The sequence below is a fragment of the Lytechinus variegatus genome, chromosome 7 (assembly GCF_018143015.1).
Source record: "Lytechinus variegatus isolate NC3 chromosome 7, Lvar_3.0, whole genome shotgun sequence".
NCBI classification, from domain to species: domain Eukaryota; kingdom Metazoa; phylum Echinodermata; class Echinoidea; order Temnopleuroida; family Toxopneustidae; genus Lytechinus; species Lytechinus variegatus.
In genome coordinates, this window is record NC_054746.1 from 21,692,491 (window position 1) to 21,705,959 (window position 13,469).

Here is a 13,469-nt window from a genome sequence, read left to right on the forward strand (position 1 = left end):
CAGAAGAAGCGTAACAACAGAAACAACATACATTCTAATGAATGTCTTTTCAAATTCAAAATGTCATACTGTTCTGACGTGGCAGACGTCGATAAGCACTTATATCCCCACTTTATGCAAATCATTTCTGAACTCAGCATTGGAGATAGTCAGTCCCTGATTATCCATGCATAGGCAAAACGTTTCATGTTCTGTAACTGGAGGAAAAAATAAATATGACCTGCTTAATTATTGTCTAACAATTTTAAACTTTTCTGAAAATTTATAACATTACTCGATTTATGTGTTTCCTTTGGCATGTTTTGTATGGCTGGGAAGCACTTTTGGATGACCCCTTCAAAATCTTCTTTTTTCTTTACATATTTTCTGGGGAAAATGTGACCATAACTAGGAAATGATGAATATCAAATTCCAGGAAATATTCATTAGTAAATAATCATGAATTAACAAACTACGGCAGTTAATAATGTACATTATTTAGAAGAAAACAATTACATTCCAATAGCGAATATGGTTGTCGGAACACCAAGTGGAGTTTTCGAAAAAGTGGATAGAGGAAGAAGTGAAATTGATAGGAGGAAGTGGACAGTTGATAGTCGAGTAATTTTTGTTCAAATGAGCGTAGTCCTGATAAAGACAGTAAACCAGAAAAGGTCGAAGACTTGAAGAGGCTTGATTAGTTGATAGATGAGTACTCCATTCGCCGACTCAAGCTAGCATCTTCTCATTTATCCAATAAGCAACTACTCAAGCCTCATATAACTCTTTAAACTTTTCGGTTTTACAGCTATTTTCTGATTCCATTATGTTGCTCGAGTAACTATAGCGATCACGCGCGTTAGTGATATCGGGTCCGGGGAGCATTTCATGAAAGGACTTGTCGGACGTTTTATCCGCCAAGTCCTGTTTTATCCGACAGTTGCTATGGTAACAATGCTTCTCAACCAATCAGAATATAGGAGACGAAAGTTGTCAGATCTGACAATTTGTCAGACGAAAATATTGATGAAACACCACCCCGGTCTGAGCGTTTCTGGGCGACCGCGCGTTTGTTAGCCGACACAGCATTGGTGAACCACTTTCAATTTGCCATTCGGTTTTAGTCTGAAATGTATTCATTAAAAGGTTACACGTTATCACACTGTAATAAGATGGAAAAGGAGCTTATCAAAGGTATGTTTCACAGAGGGACATATTCGTCAAAAGACATAAGACTTACTATGATGTGTAATTGCCCCGCCAGGGGCGAATTTTTTTCATTTTTGACAATGGAAATGGCAATTCTTAGGCAGGAAAGTGCCTTCATCGTTTACTTTTGTCCTTAAATAATATGATTTTTTTTACTTTTAGGGGGGCACATTGGGGGGGCAAAATCGCGTTTTGCCCCCCAAAATTTTCGTTGGGGGGGCAAGTGCCCCCCCTGCCCCCCGCTTCCGGCGCCCTTGCTTCACACTGGTCACTGCACTGCAACTCCCGATTACAAGTGGTGCAACTTTCCAACCAATCGACTTGCGCGCCCTGGAATTCCGGAATTTACATATTGCAATACAGTATGACAGAGGTGCATTTGTGCGAACACAAAGGCCATGAGCGTAAGTTAAAATATAGTTTTGACTAGATCTAGCCCTTGAAATAGACTACATTGTACCAATCCAGTAAATATAACCATCAAAAAAAAAATCCGGCGAAAATAGGGGGGGCACGCGCCCGGGGCGCCCCCCTCTGGATCCGCCACTGCAGTCTATATGGGAAATGTTTTAGGCCTGTGATACCTAAGCTAGCAATAAGGTTGCACGCAGTTGATTTGAAGTGCTTATATCTGGGTTCCGTTAACTTTGTCGCCAAAAAGTAACTACCTTGGTAACGATGCTCATCAACTAATCATGAAAGTTACCGTTAGATGACATAATTACCCAAATAATAACTTTAATGCCTCGGGTAGGAAAGGAATCAGATAGTCTCTAAATTTGACGTTTGACTCATTATTGTGCGAATAATATCCGAAAAACATCCATCAAATTGATCATACCGGATTATTCACTGGCTTTCCACTGTTGTTGATATTTTAAATTTTGATTTAAAAGAACGTAGTATTTGAATTTATATTCCTTGACACTGACCTGCCACGAAAGAGAAATGTCAGATTATCAACAATCTGCATTCGAAACGTTAGACCTACTAAAGTATTCTTTAATTGCTATGGTATACCTACGTCCCCATCTGCCTGTTGAATTCCCGTTGTGGTCAAGACACGTCTCACTGAGGGGAAGGAAGTACTTGTCCAATCCCTCCTTGGCATATTTCATACCCTTAGAATCCAGGACAAGTGTCCTCCCGGTGGCAAAGGCAACCAACAAGCAGTACGTCACGTGGTGAAGTTGGCAACCATAGCCGCACGGTATTCTTATATTGCACGAAATCTTCTTTACCTTGCTGCAGTCTTTCGGGTTCTGAAAAGACACATATTACAAACCCAAGACATATGTATTAAACTAGACAAAGTTAAATAATTGTATACCAGGGAAGTGAACTCTGGTCATACTATGGTAGACATGATAGTGAGTTTTACCAAACACAAGAGTCCGAAGCAGCAACAGCAGATGACATGGTTTTGTAGCGGGTTGTTCGATCAGAATCTTTCAAGTACTGAAATGTAATGACTTGGTGTCACAAATGCCATCAGGACAGGTTTCAAATGCCTTACGAACAACTTTCGAACAATTTCCGTAAGAACTTCTCAAGGAGGTCATGTGATACTACCGTCCGGATATAGGCCTACCGTTCGCAAGTTCAAAGATTGGTCGATGGTCTTGTCCAAGATATTTTCAACTTCGAACGATCCATTCTTTCACAAGAAGATCATACGAACGGCGTAGGAAAGTTATAAGAACCACAAGAGATCATCGTAGGTTTCGGATGTTGAAAGATTATTCTGGAAACATCAAACGAATCACGATGGAGATTCGCACAGCGTTGGTATGAACGACTCCCAGTGTTATAAAGCTGCAGTCGCATAGGTTCGTACGACTACCAAGTACCAAGAGATTCGTAGATGGGGCATAGATTCTTATGGTCTTAGAGCCCTTGATTAACAACTTAAGTCGTTCTTACGATCAACGTAAGAATTTATAACTTCTAGAATTGTCTCTAATCTCGATCCTATACAACATTTTGGGTGGTTTTACGATGTTCTTATGACGTTCGTAAGGCCGTCTTACGAAGATAGTGTTTTGTGCGACGTTAACAAAATATATTGGGCAAGAAAAAAACGACGAAGCTGCGAAGTTCGAACGGTCTGCGAACTCTGGTTTGGTACCAGGAACACTACGTCGTAGGAACACTACGATCAAAATGGGACCAGTATGACCAGTTAGACCAGCAAACCGATGTTCCAATTTCCAGAGTTACCAGTTAAAGTTATACTGGTCTAACTGGTCCAGTGGAACTGGTTTTTCCTTCTGGGCAGGAACACTACGTCGTAGGAACACTACGATCAAAATTTAAATCCTCGCTCAGTTCACGCCAAAGAAGTATCTCTTGAAATAGGGGACTATCAAAAGGGAAATATATCAAAGGGAAGGGATGAAAGGAAAAGTAAAGAACAGAGGGAAGAAGTAAAGAAGTTCGGAGAACAACAACCATAGTGGTAGACATCTTTAGCGAACGGGAAGCGGTATGGTGATGACGATGAGCCTGAGATTAGTCAAGACACAAAGCGATGAAGACGAGCTAACTGGGAAATTGAAATAATGGGGTAGACATGGAATACTGGTAGATTGTCAGAAATATACTTAATTCAAAATTCGTTAGAATTTCGAAATCACCAATGCAATGCGATCAAGATTTGTAATGTCATATAAGTACAACTCCCCACTTAAAAATAATCCCAAATCCATATTTTTGCTCATTTTAATAATAGTACAAGATCTTTGCCCATTCTATATTTTATCAAACATCTATTACATGATCCATGAACAAAATAAATGAACATATAATTATAGTGATGTCAATATTCAAATATTCATAACTTTCTTATTATTTGTTCAAAATTTTAAATTTCATTCAAATGTTTCTGTATTTTTCTGTTTTCGCTTAAACTAACTTGTTTTCAATGTTTAATTTTTCTTTCATAGAAAATTTATATTTTCAATGCACAAACCTGTACATAACGTAATCTCTGTTGAACAAGTTTCGTCAGCTCCTTCGCCTCCTTTTGTCTCCATGATGAGTACCCATCCACTCTGCTTAAGTTGTAGATATCTGTCATGATAGACCTGTAGAAATTATAACAATTTGAATGAAGAGATTTCTTTTTTTAGAAATGTAATTAAAAAATGCAATGTGATACTTTCACACTTCTCAAACCTGAGGCCAATGTTTTCACTACATCAAAATAAGAGATCATAAAGTATATTTGATATTTTTGACAGTGATATCAAATCTCTTCTTTTTTTTATTTGCACATCATGACCGTGAAATTCTTTTAACTGACATTTTTCCTTTCACATTTTTACCTGTCACGTTTCCATCTCTAAAAGGGGTTTACCCCTAAAAGATATTTCTATCTCATTTTCACCAGTGACATTTTGATCCCCGACATTTGCATCCGGGACTATTTTCACATGTGAAACAAAATTTAACTTCCTAGATTTACTCGTGTAAAATTTAGACCTCTAACATTTTACCTATACGTTTTGATAATAGTTCAAGATAGCTGTGACATCGTTACTTTACGAAAATCATCTAAGTAATTAATCATAGAGAATTATGAATCATTTTAATCAATCTTACCTTTGCTGTTCTCCGCCATCTTCTAAAATCTGATCAATTTTGACTTGCGTTTTCTGATCTCCACTTGATTTCTTGAGTTGAGTGAGTTGTGATCTTATATAGTACCAGATCTCTGTTACCCCGTTATCAATTTTCCTTCGTATCTTTTCATAGGCAAGGGAAGGCTCAGATCCACAGTACTGTAGATTGGAATTTGAATCTGGAAAGGAAGAGAGATAAATTTGAAGGAAAAATATATATCTACTGGCACTATTTTTGTAATATTTGTCACTATGTCTTGTAAATCCAAATACGGATTTGAATGATATAGGACTAATAATACAGAGTTCTTGTACAGCGCATATCACTTCATGGTATCACGTACTTCATCAGGGCATTTCCAGCACACATATGACACAGGTATTGATTTATCTTTTACGCCATATATCAATTCACTTCTCTGAGTGTACCATAGTATGAATACATTCCTTTCTGAATGAAATTAATATCATTGCTGTGATTCAAACCCATGGTCATGGGCGTCAGTCCGGGGGCGGGGGTACGAATTTTCTAATATCCCCCACTATAATTTTGAATTAAATTCTTCTTCCTTTCGTTCTTTCTTTCTATCTCTCTTTCTCTATGTGTTGAAATTAAAATCCTTCCAAAAGTTGCCAGATAAACTAAAGTTATCCCACTCAAGGGTTATTTCATCTTTTCATTTATCATGTTCATAGGCCCTGGATCTATTCCCCGTTCCCTTCGGATTTGCTCAGTATGAAATCTACGGTAGATGCGACTACGAAATGGCTTCTGCCCACTGACCTCTACCAGTGCTTCTGTCCATAGAAGTGGATTAAAGTAAAGCCAAAACGCTGACTCCGGGCAAATCGCGTGCCGACCATGGAGATCGTATTGCACCACAAATTGTCGCCCCATTTCACTTAACTTACTTGTCTCCATGAAAACACACACATACACAAAAAAGGTCATTTAGAGTTCGTAGGAAAATGTGTATGTTTCTCTGGGTGTGAGTTGTTAATTAACAACACTTTAGATGAAACTGTTGGTGGTATCTCACGTTTGAGACGGATTTTGGACTACTTTGTAACGTTTTTTTTAGACGATTTTGAAACTTGTCGCAGAGACGTCTTCTGAGGACCCACGACGTTTCATTAGTCTCGGGAATCTCAAAAACGTCTCAAAATAGTGCAAACGTCCGTCTCAGAGACGTCTCCAATACTTATTTCCGTCACGAATGGGATACTTTTCGTAGAGACGTTTCCAATATTTTTTTTCCGTCGCTGCAGACGTCTTTTTGGGACAACTTTGAGACGGTTTTGAGACGATTTTGAAACTTGTCGCAGAGACGTGTTCTCAAAAACCGTCTAAAAAAGTCCCAAATCCGTCTAAGAGACCTCTCCAATGCTTTTTTTTCATCGGGAATACGATACTTTTTATGTAGCAATACGCAAATTCACATTTTGTCTAGTGCCCACTTCGTTTACCGCCCACCACTTGGTCGCTCTCAGCAACAAATTGGCAATACACTTATTTTTCATTTGGGCATACACGAAAATACAGTTAGACCATTTGGCTATTAGACGAATTTGTCATTCGACAATATGAAAAGATAGACATATTGCAAATTAGACCAAATTATTAATAAACCAAATGGGTTATGCCCATGTGTTATTAGTCGAACTGTTGTTAGACCAAGTGGATATAATCCCCCATAATAAAAATAAATAAATGAATAAATAAAAATGAAATTAAAAATAAATAATTAATAATAAACACACGCACACTATGACGCACACCCACCCTCACACACACTAACACAACACTCACCACTAGCACAACGCACACAACCTTACCAAAAACAAGGACACACACCAGGGGGTCGTTTCATAAAGCTGTTCGTAAGTTAAGAGCGACGTACTTAAAGAACGACTGGTGACCCTTTTTTACGCGCTAAACCATCTCCAATGAATGTACCATTTACCACAAGAAAGGATCACCAGTCGTTCTTAAAGTCGCTCTTAACTTACGAACAGCTTTATGAAACACTCATTGGCGATTTTTAAGCGCATAAGAAATGATCACCAGTCGTTCTTAAAGTCGCTCTTAAATTGCCAACAGTTTTATGAAACGGCCCCGAGCACGCACGTGCGCAGACTGGTGGTTGGTTGAAGACAATTTGTGTAATGGGCGACATTGTGTGGTTCGAGGTTTCTTCCTGCCGACACAAATTGGCACAATAGACCGGCACGTGCAGCACAAATCGTCGCAAGGCGATAATTTGTGCAGGGTTTTTATGACTGTATGGTGTCAGTTTTTGCACAAAAATCGTCGCGGGGTGACAATTTGTGCTTGGGTGACAATTTGTGCTGGGGTGACAATTTGTGCTGGGGTGACAATTTGTGGTGCAACAAGCCATTACCAAACGGGGCAACTGTACCTGCCCCGTCATCACATGCTCCTAGTCGTTTTTCAAATATTCTTTTAAAAATTCTTTCGAATCTATTTTTTTTTGTTCCATTCCCCCTATTTTGAGGGTGCTGAACACAAATATTTATTTATTCATTTATTCATGCTTTCTTCATAAAAGCAGGGTAGTCCCATTCAAGCCAGAGGCCTGCTTTACAAGGGAGCCCTGCTATATCATTCACAATTATAACATATACAATTAAAATACACAATACAAAAATAACACATAAATATATATATATATATATATATATACATTAGAAAATAACAAAGGGCTGATACTGCCTGTACATACTATGACTTCACTCTATTTTTTTAACATTTTGCAATTTCAGAGAGTACAGCATACTCTGGACTGGGGTATAGTAATCTGCATCTATCACCAAACGACAATATTTGTTTTTGACACTCTGAAGTCGCTGCAAATCTTTCACTTTTAATGATCCCCAAACAGTTGAACAGTAGTCGATATGAGGAAGGATTAAAGAAAAATACAAATGGAGCGAGTACGTCTTTTGACAGGCAGCGCCTGATTCTCCGCATGCATATTATAGATTTAATTCATGACTGAAGGTGACACTCAAATATTTGAATTTAGTGACATTTTCTATGGATTTACCATCCATTATCATCTCTAACTTGACTGGGTGTACCTTCCTCTGACTTGAAAATAACATATTTTCGTTCTAAGCTCAAGGTCAAACTTCATTCAGGGTCAAAGAGCGTATATGAATTGCGCTGCTTGTGAATAATTATTTGATAGCTGTTCTCAAAGTCAGAACTGCTGCTATAATGAATCGCGCAATGCAGGCGAGACTGCCAGAGGCGCTCCTCTTGTTTATAACAATAGAGTATAACAATAATGATAATCGTAAAAATAATCATTTTGAATTAGAAATAGGTAGCAAATACTGTTTAAATTAAGCAAATATATTTTATATCTATCACTCGCCAGCAACACTAACCTGATGCCTGCTCCTGTTGCCTCGTATCCTGAACATTTCCTTTATTTTCTCTTTCCATTCTTGAAATAACATTTACTCCTTCCTTGCCATCATTGTAAGATGACCTAGCTACCAAGCCTCTGAAATTGATGTTTAAAGATGACAAATAAAATTCACCCCTGAATGCACTACTGTTAGTCAACAGACAGATTTCTTTTACGTTTAATATCAAAGGGGGAGTCCACCCTGATATGATAGGAAGTTCAGTGGGCCGGTTTTAATTGTTTTTGGTGGGTTGTGAAAAAGGTGGGAAAACGAAAAGGACATATCATTAATGACGTTAGGCGAAAATGTTTTCTAGTCAAACAAACAATAAATAAACAATGAATCGCCAACGCAAAAACGTGGTGATCTCTGGCCTCTTTGCTTCTCAGATTCAGATATTTTTATTGTCCAATTGCAATCGGGTACAAATAGAAATTCAGTTTGTTCGCACAAAGTAATTTAGATTATCACATGATACACACAAAGATTACACGATACATATATATAGTAAACATAAAAATCAACAAGCAAAGATAAGAGAAATTAAGATAAAGGCAGGAAGGGGGTAATATAATTTCAAGTATGGCTATTAAATGCAGCAGGGGCGATGGGGCGTATTTTCGTTTGGGGAAGGCAAAACCAAAAAGGGCACTTTTATGTCAAAATGGGTATTTTGGTGCAAACGGATATTTTCACCATGTGAGGTTATCATCTGCGTGAAGTAGTTGAATGTTAATTGTAGTAATTAATTTGAGCAAATACATTTTTAAGTGATTCTGATTGATAAGATATATATTTAGGCTTTATCTTTCCGGCTTATAAAAAATTCAAATCTGAAGTTGTAAAACTCGCTTTTTGGTAAATTATGGTGCTAATTACTGTTAAGAGGCCATCCTTGCTAGATATTGCGATCGCGACTTGCGAACTCAAACTTTTGGACATTTCAGTCAATCATAAAAAATACAGGTATATACAAATTAGGATAAGGAAAAAAATAAAAAGAAAAAGGAAAGGAAATGAAAAAGGGTCCAATATATAATTTCCTGAATACCACCTCAAAATTTATCACAAAATTAAATTTTCAGTACAAAAAATGGCAAAAATTTTGACAATACGAGATGCCCCCGCGCCATTCTCAATTATTATTATTAAATTACTTTTTCATTCACTTATTCATTTATTTATTTATTTATTTATCTTTTTAATTAATTAATTCATTCATTTATTTATTTTTATTTTTGCTCATTGGTTGGAATAATGCAATGAAAAGATATCTTACTCTAATTGTTGAATACGTATCTTCTGATCTTCATACTTCTGCCTGACGATGATTAACTCTTTGGCAAGATCCTGCTGCTCTCCTACAGACTTGAGATAGATCAGACCACCCAACCAGGTTAACCCCATGATCAGCCCAAATTTATATGACATCCGCATGGTTCACACTTCCCAATCCTTCGCACTCGTCGGGCAACTGGTATTCTCTCACGTTTGACTTCAGAAATGCAAAGAGAATAAAATTAAATTTAAGTTACTTTGTAACTGTGACTTTTTCGGTGCATGACGAAGAAGTCGCTCGAATATTTTGAGGCTGAGACATTAGATAAAGAATCCAGGATAATAAGAATACCAAGATATTCCTGGTTTCCAGGAGTATCTTGGTCGGAGGAGGAAGGTCGGAGTAACTCTGTCCGGACGGGCACTACTCCGACCTTTCCTCCGATAGAGCTTCGATCCTCCGACCATAACAACCTTTGTCTTGTTCCTGATAAGAAAAATATTTTGGTAATTTAAATCCATGCATAATAGTACTTTACTCCACCAAGGATCACATGTCTGAACAAGGATATTATAATTATGATTATAATTTTAGCTAGTGGTGGCAACCCACACGGGCAAGAAATGGCATAATCAGACTTTAGAAACCTACACTGCGCATTATTAGTTTTGTAACCAAAATGTGCCGGTATAGTGCACGTATGATTAATGAGATGTATTGTTTAATACCAAAATGTGCTGTTAATACGCGAAATGTCTGCACATTTTGGACACTGCACATTTTAGCAAAATTCGAGGGGCAATTTGATGTAAAAGTAAAAACGAACCGGGCAAATTTATATTTGATTTGATTGATCTATTTTTCTTCTACAAATTCCTGCGCCAAGCTGTAATGATCAGATCCCAACTGCTGTGCCAAACATACCCTGTTCAGACAAGACTTCTAACTATTAAAAAGTCAAATACAGCCACGTGCCAGCTTTTTGTAACAAATCGGAAGATTTTTTTTTGGTAACATTTTCTCGACATTTATTGTCGAGAAAATTCCTGCGCCAAGCTGTAATGATCAGATCCCAACTGCTGTGCCAAACATACCCTGTTCAGACAAGGCTTCTAACTATTAAAAAGTCAAATACAGCCACGTGCCAGCTTTTTGTAACAAGGAAGATTCTTTTTTTAAAAACATTTTCTCAACATTTATTGAGTCACCTGTTGCTAACTCAATCACATTGGGTTCTTCTTTTTGTAACAAGGAAGATTTTTTTTCTATTTATCCTCAATTGAGGTACTTTTTATTATTCATAAAATATCAAAAGATACAGGTTTTTTCAGGAACAAAATTCACATATCACACAACAATATTTTACAACAAATACAAAAAAAATACAATAAAATATGTTACTTACACTACCAGTCACAATTCCTCGGCCCGCTGTCACCCGTCGAGAACCAGAGAACAATAGATTCAGTGGACTGAATCCATTGTTCTCCGGCTCCAACAGGCCAGCCAGCAGCGGACCATAAAAACTGTGACTGGTAGTGTATTCACTCAAAGTAAAAACGTATCTTCTGCAACTCAGTTTCATGAAATCTTTCCTGATTATACTTTAAACTTAGGTGAAATCTTATTTCTGCTTTCAAATCTTTCAATAGATAGTTTCGATGTAACACATGTTTCTTTTTATCATTATATTCTTTGACATAATTCTTATATACAGTATATTGGGCATAATTAAGGATGAAATTGACGAGTTTTGTTTTTCGGTTGCCTATATCATATTCTATAAAAATAATTTTTTCATTAATGTCAATGTCAAGGCCAAAATTATTCCGAATAAGACACAAAACTATTTTCTAAAATAACCTCACTTTTCTGCATGTCAATAAAAAATGACATATAGTTTCTTTGCAATTGCAAGTACGACATAAATTATCATTCGAAATTCCCCATTTGCATAAATTGTCTTTACTGGGCAATATTTTGTGAAAAAGTTTAAAATTAAATTGTTTTATTTTATTGTCATTAATTTGCTGAAATTTGAATTTAAATACTTCACTCCAATCAAATTCGTTTGACAAGTCTAAACGATCTTGCCAAAAATGTAAACAAACGGGTTCTTCTTTGTATTTATCCACTAACAAACTATAATAGTGTTTAGCTGACATTTTCTCGACATTTATTGAGTCACCTGTTGCTAACTCAATCACATTGGGTTCTTCTTTTTGTAGCCGTTGTGGGGTTCTTGTATTACGTAATTTCTCTAACCAGAAGTGTGGAAATTCCTTTTTTAGTTTTGACATTTCGAAAGAAGTAAGCAATTGTCTGCGGTTAAAATATTTGCTAATACATGAAAAATCTTTCCAATTCCCATCTTCTATAATCTGTCCCACTGTATAAATCCCCTCTTTGGTCGAGTTTTGAAAAAATAACGTTTCTTTCTCATGTTTTATATTGCTATTGTACCAGATAATTTCTTGGTTTACATTGCAAACATTAAACGTGTGAATATACTTTATTTCAGACCACGATCTAAAAAGGTCAATGTAAAACACTGGTAATTGTTTTCTTTTGCATATTCTTATCATATCATTTTTTGGCAATTAAATCTCAAACACATAGGAATGTCAGAAATTTTACTGATCCAATAATTGAATAAAATTTTCCATGATGTTTTTTTCACCTGAGATATATTTTTGAATCAATGATAAACGAAGAGAAGAACATTTGTAAATTAAATTGACTATTCTAAGGCCTCCTTCTATTTCAGAATTACAGCATACATTTCGCTTGACCTTTTCAGCTTTGGAATTCCATAAAAAAGAGTATATTAATCTATTTACCAATTTAATTATTTTCAATGGTACTGGGACTGCTGTTGCTGTATATACCAATTGAGAAGTGACTAAATGCTTTATGACAGTCACCTTCCCATACAAAGTTCAGAAGCGGATCTAGAGAGGGGGTGGGGGTTGCAACCCCCCCCCCCAAAAAAAAAAAAAATACGGGGACCATTTTCTTAAATCTTATTTTTTTTAAAACTTGTAATTTTATTTTATTCTATTTCTATGTATTTATTTCATTTATTATCATTATTATTATTTCTTTTTGGGGGAGGGGGGGGGGGGTTGGGCGAACAAATGTCACAAAGTCCCTTGCCCCCCCATCAGCTTTCTTGAGGACACGGGCCACCGCCGAAGTGACAAGCTAGGCCAGCGTTGCCGATTCTCATCCCCAAAATCCCCACATTAAAAAAAAAAAATTGGGGGATTGTTGAAGTCTTTGGGGATGAAAAATAAATATTTGGGAATGAAAATAATATTGAGTATTAGCTGTTCATAATAAAAGTATTAGGCTAACAGTGCTAATTCCAAGGTCCCCAATTCTTTGTATCTGTGTTGTTAACTGGCCTTACATTGCAAGAAATGCAACTTAATTTTACAAATTTTCATGGGGGTTAATTTGGCAACGACCTCTATACCAAAAATAGTGGTGTTTTAGATGCAAGAAAACGCAATTTTCACACACAGATTTTCAAAAATTTTCCCTACTGTGGGAGGGGGGGACACCCCCTCCCACACCCCCCCCCTCGCTCGCTCCGCTCGCTTGGAATCGGTCGCTACGCTCCCTCACAAACCACCCCAACCCCCCCCCCTTTATAAAAAAGCTGGATCCGCCCCTGAAGTTAGTTTTCGCATTTTCCATAAATCTAAAGTACTTTTTATTTTCTTCACTTTACCTTCCCAATTTAAGTTTTCAACTTCTCTATGAAATTTTCCAACATAAACCCCGAGACATTTTATAGCATTTTCTGTAAATTCTAAATCCTCAGTGATTTGGACTTTGATATTTAATCTCATGAACTTAGATTTTGACCAATTAATTTTGGGACCGACATTTTTACCAAAATTTTCTACTTCTCTCATTATTTCTTTAACAGAGTT

The 13,469-nt window shown here is 36.8% G+C and overlaps 1 protein-coding gene across 3 annotated transcripts in view; it reads right to left on the reverse strand.

The window, feature by feature from the left end:
• Window positions 1-13,469, reverse strand: part of LOC121418741 (alpha-(1,6)-fucosyltransferase-like) — a 31,983-nt gene that overhangs the window by 11,426 nt on the left and 7,088 nt on the right. For 2 of the 3 annotated variants that reach the window (XM_041612819.1, XM_041612817.1), the window contains exons 2-6: window positions 9,529-9,744; window positions 8,226-8,344; window positions 4,792-4,990; window positions 4,160-4,274; window positions 2,213-2,450 (exon numbers count right to left, since the gene is read on the reverse strand). In XM_041612819.1, the coding sequence (XP_041468753.1) occupies window positions 2,213-2,450; window positions 4,160-4,274; window positions 4,792-4,990; window positions 8,226-8,344; window positions 9,529-9,686 (829 nt within the window). In that variant the 5' untranslated portion in view covers window positions 9,687-9,744. The remainder of the gene's footprint in view (window positions 1-2,212; window positions 2,451-4,159; window positions 4,275-4,791; window positions 4,991-8,225; window positions 8,345-9,528; window positions 9,745-13,469) is intronic. The other variant, XM_041612818.1, reaches the window with a different exon arrangement.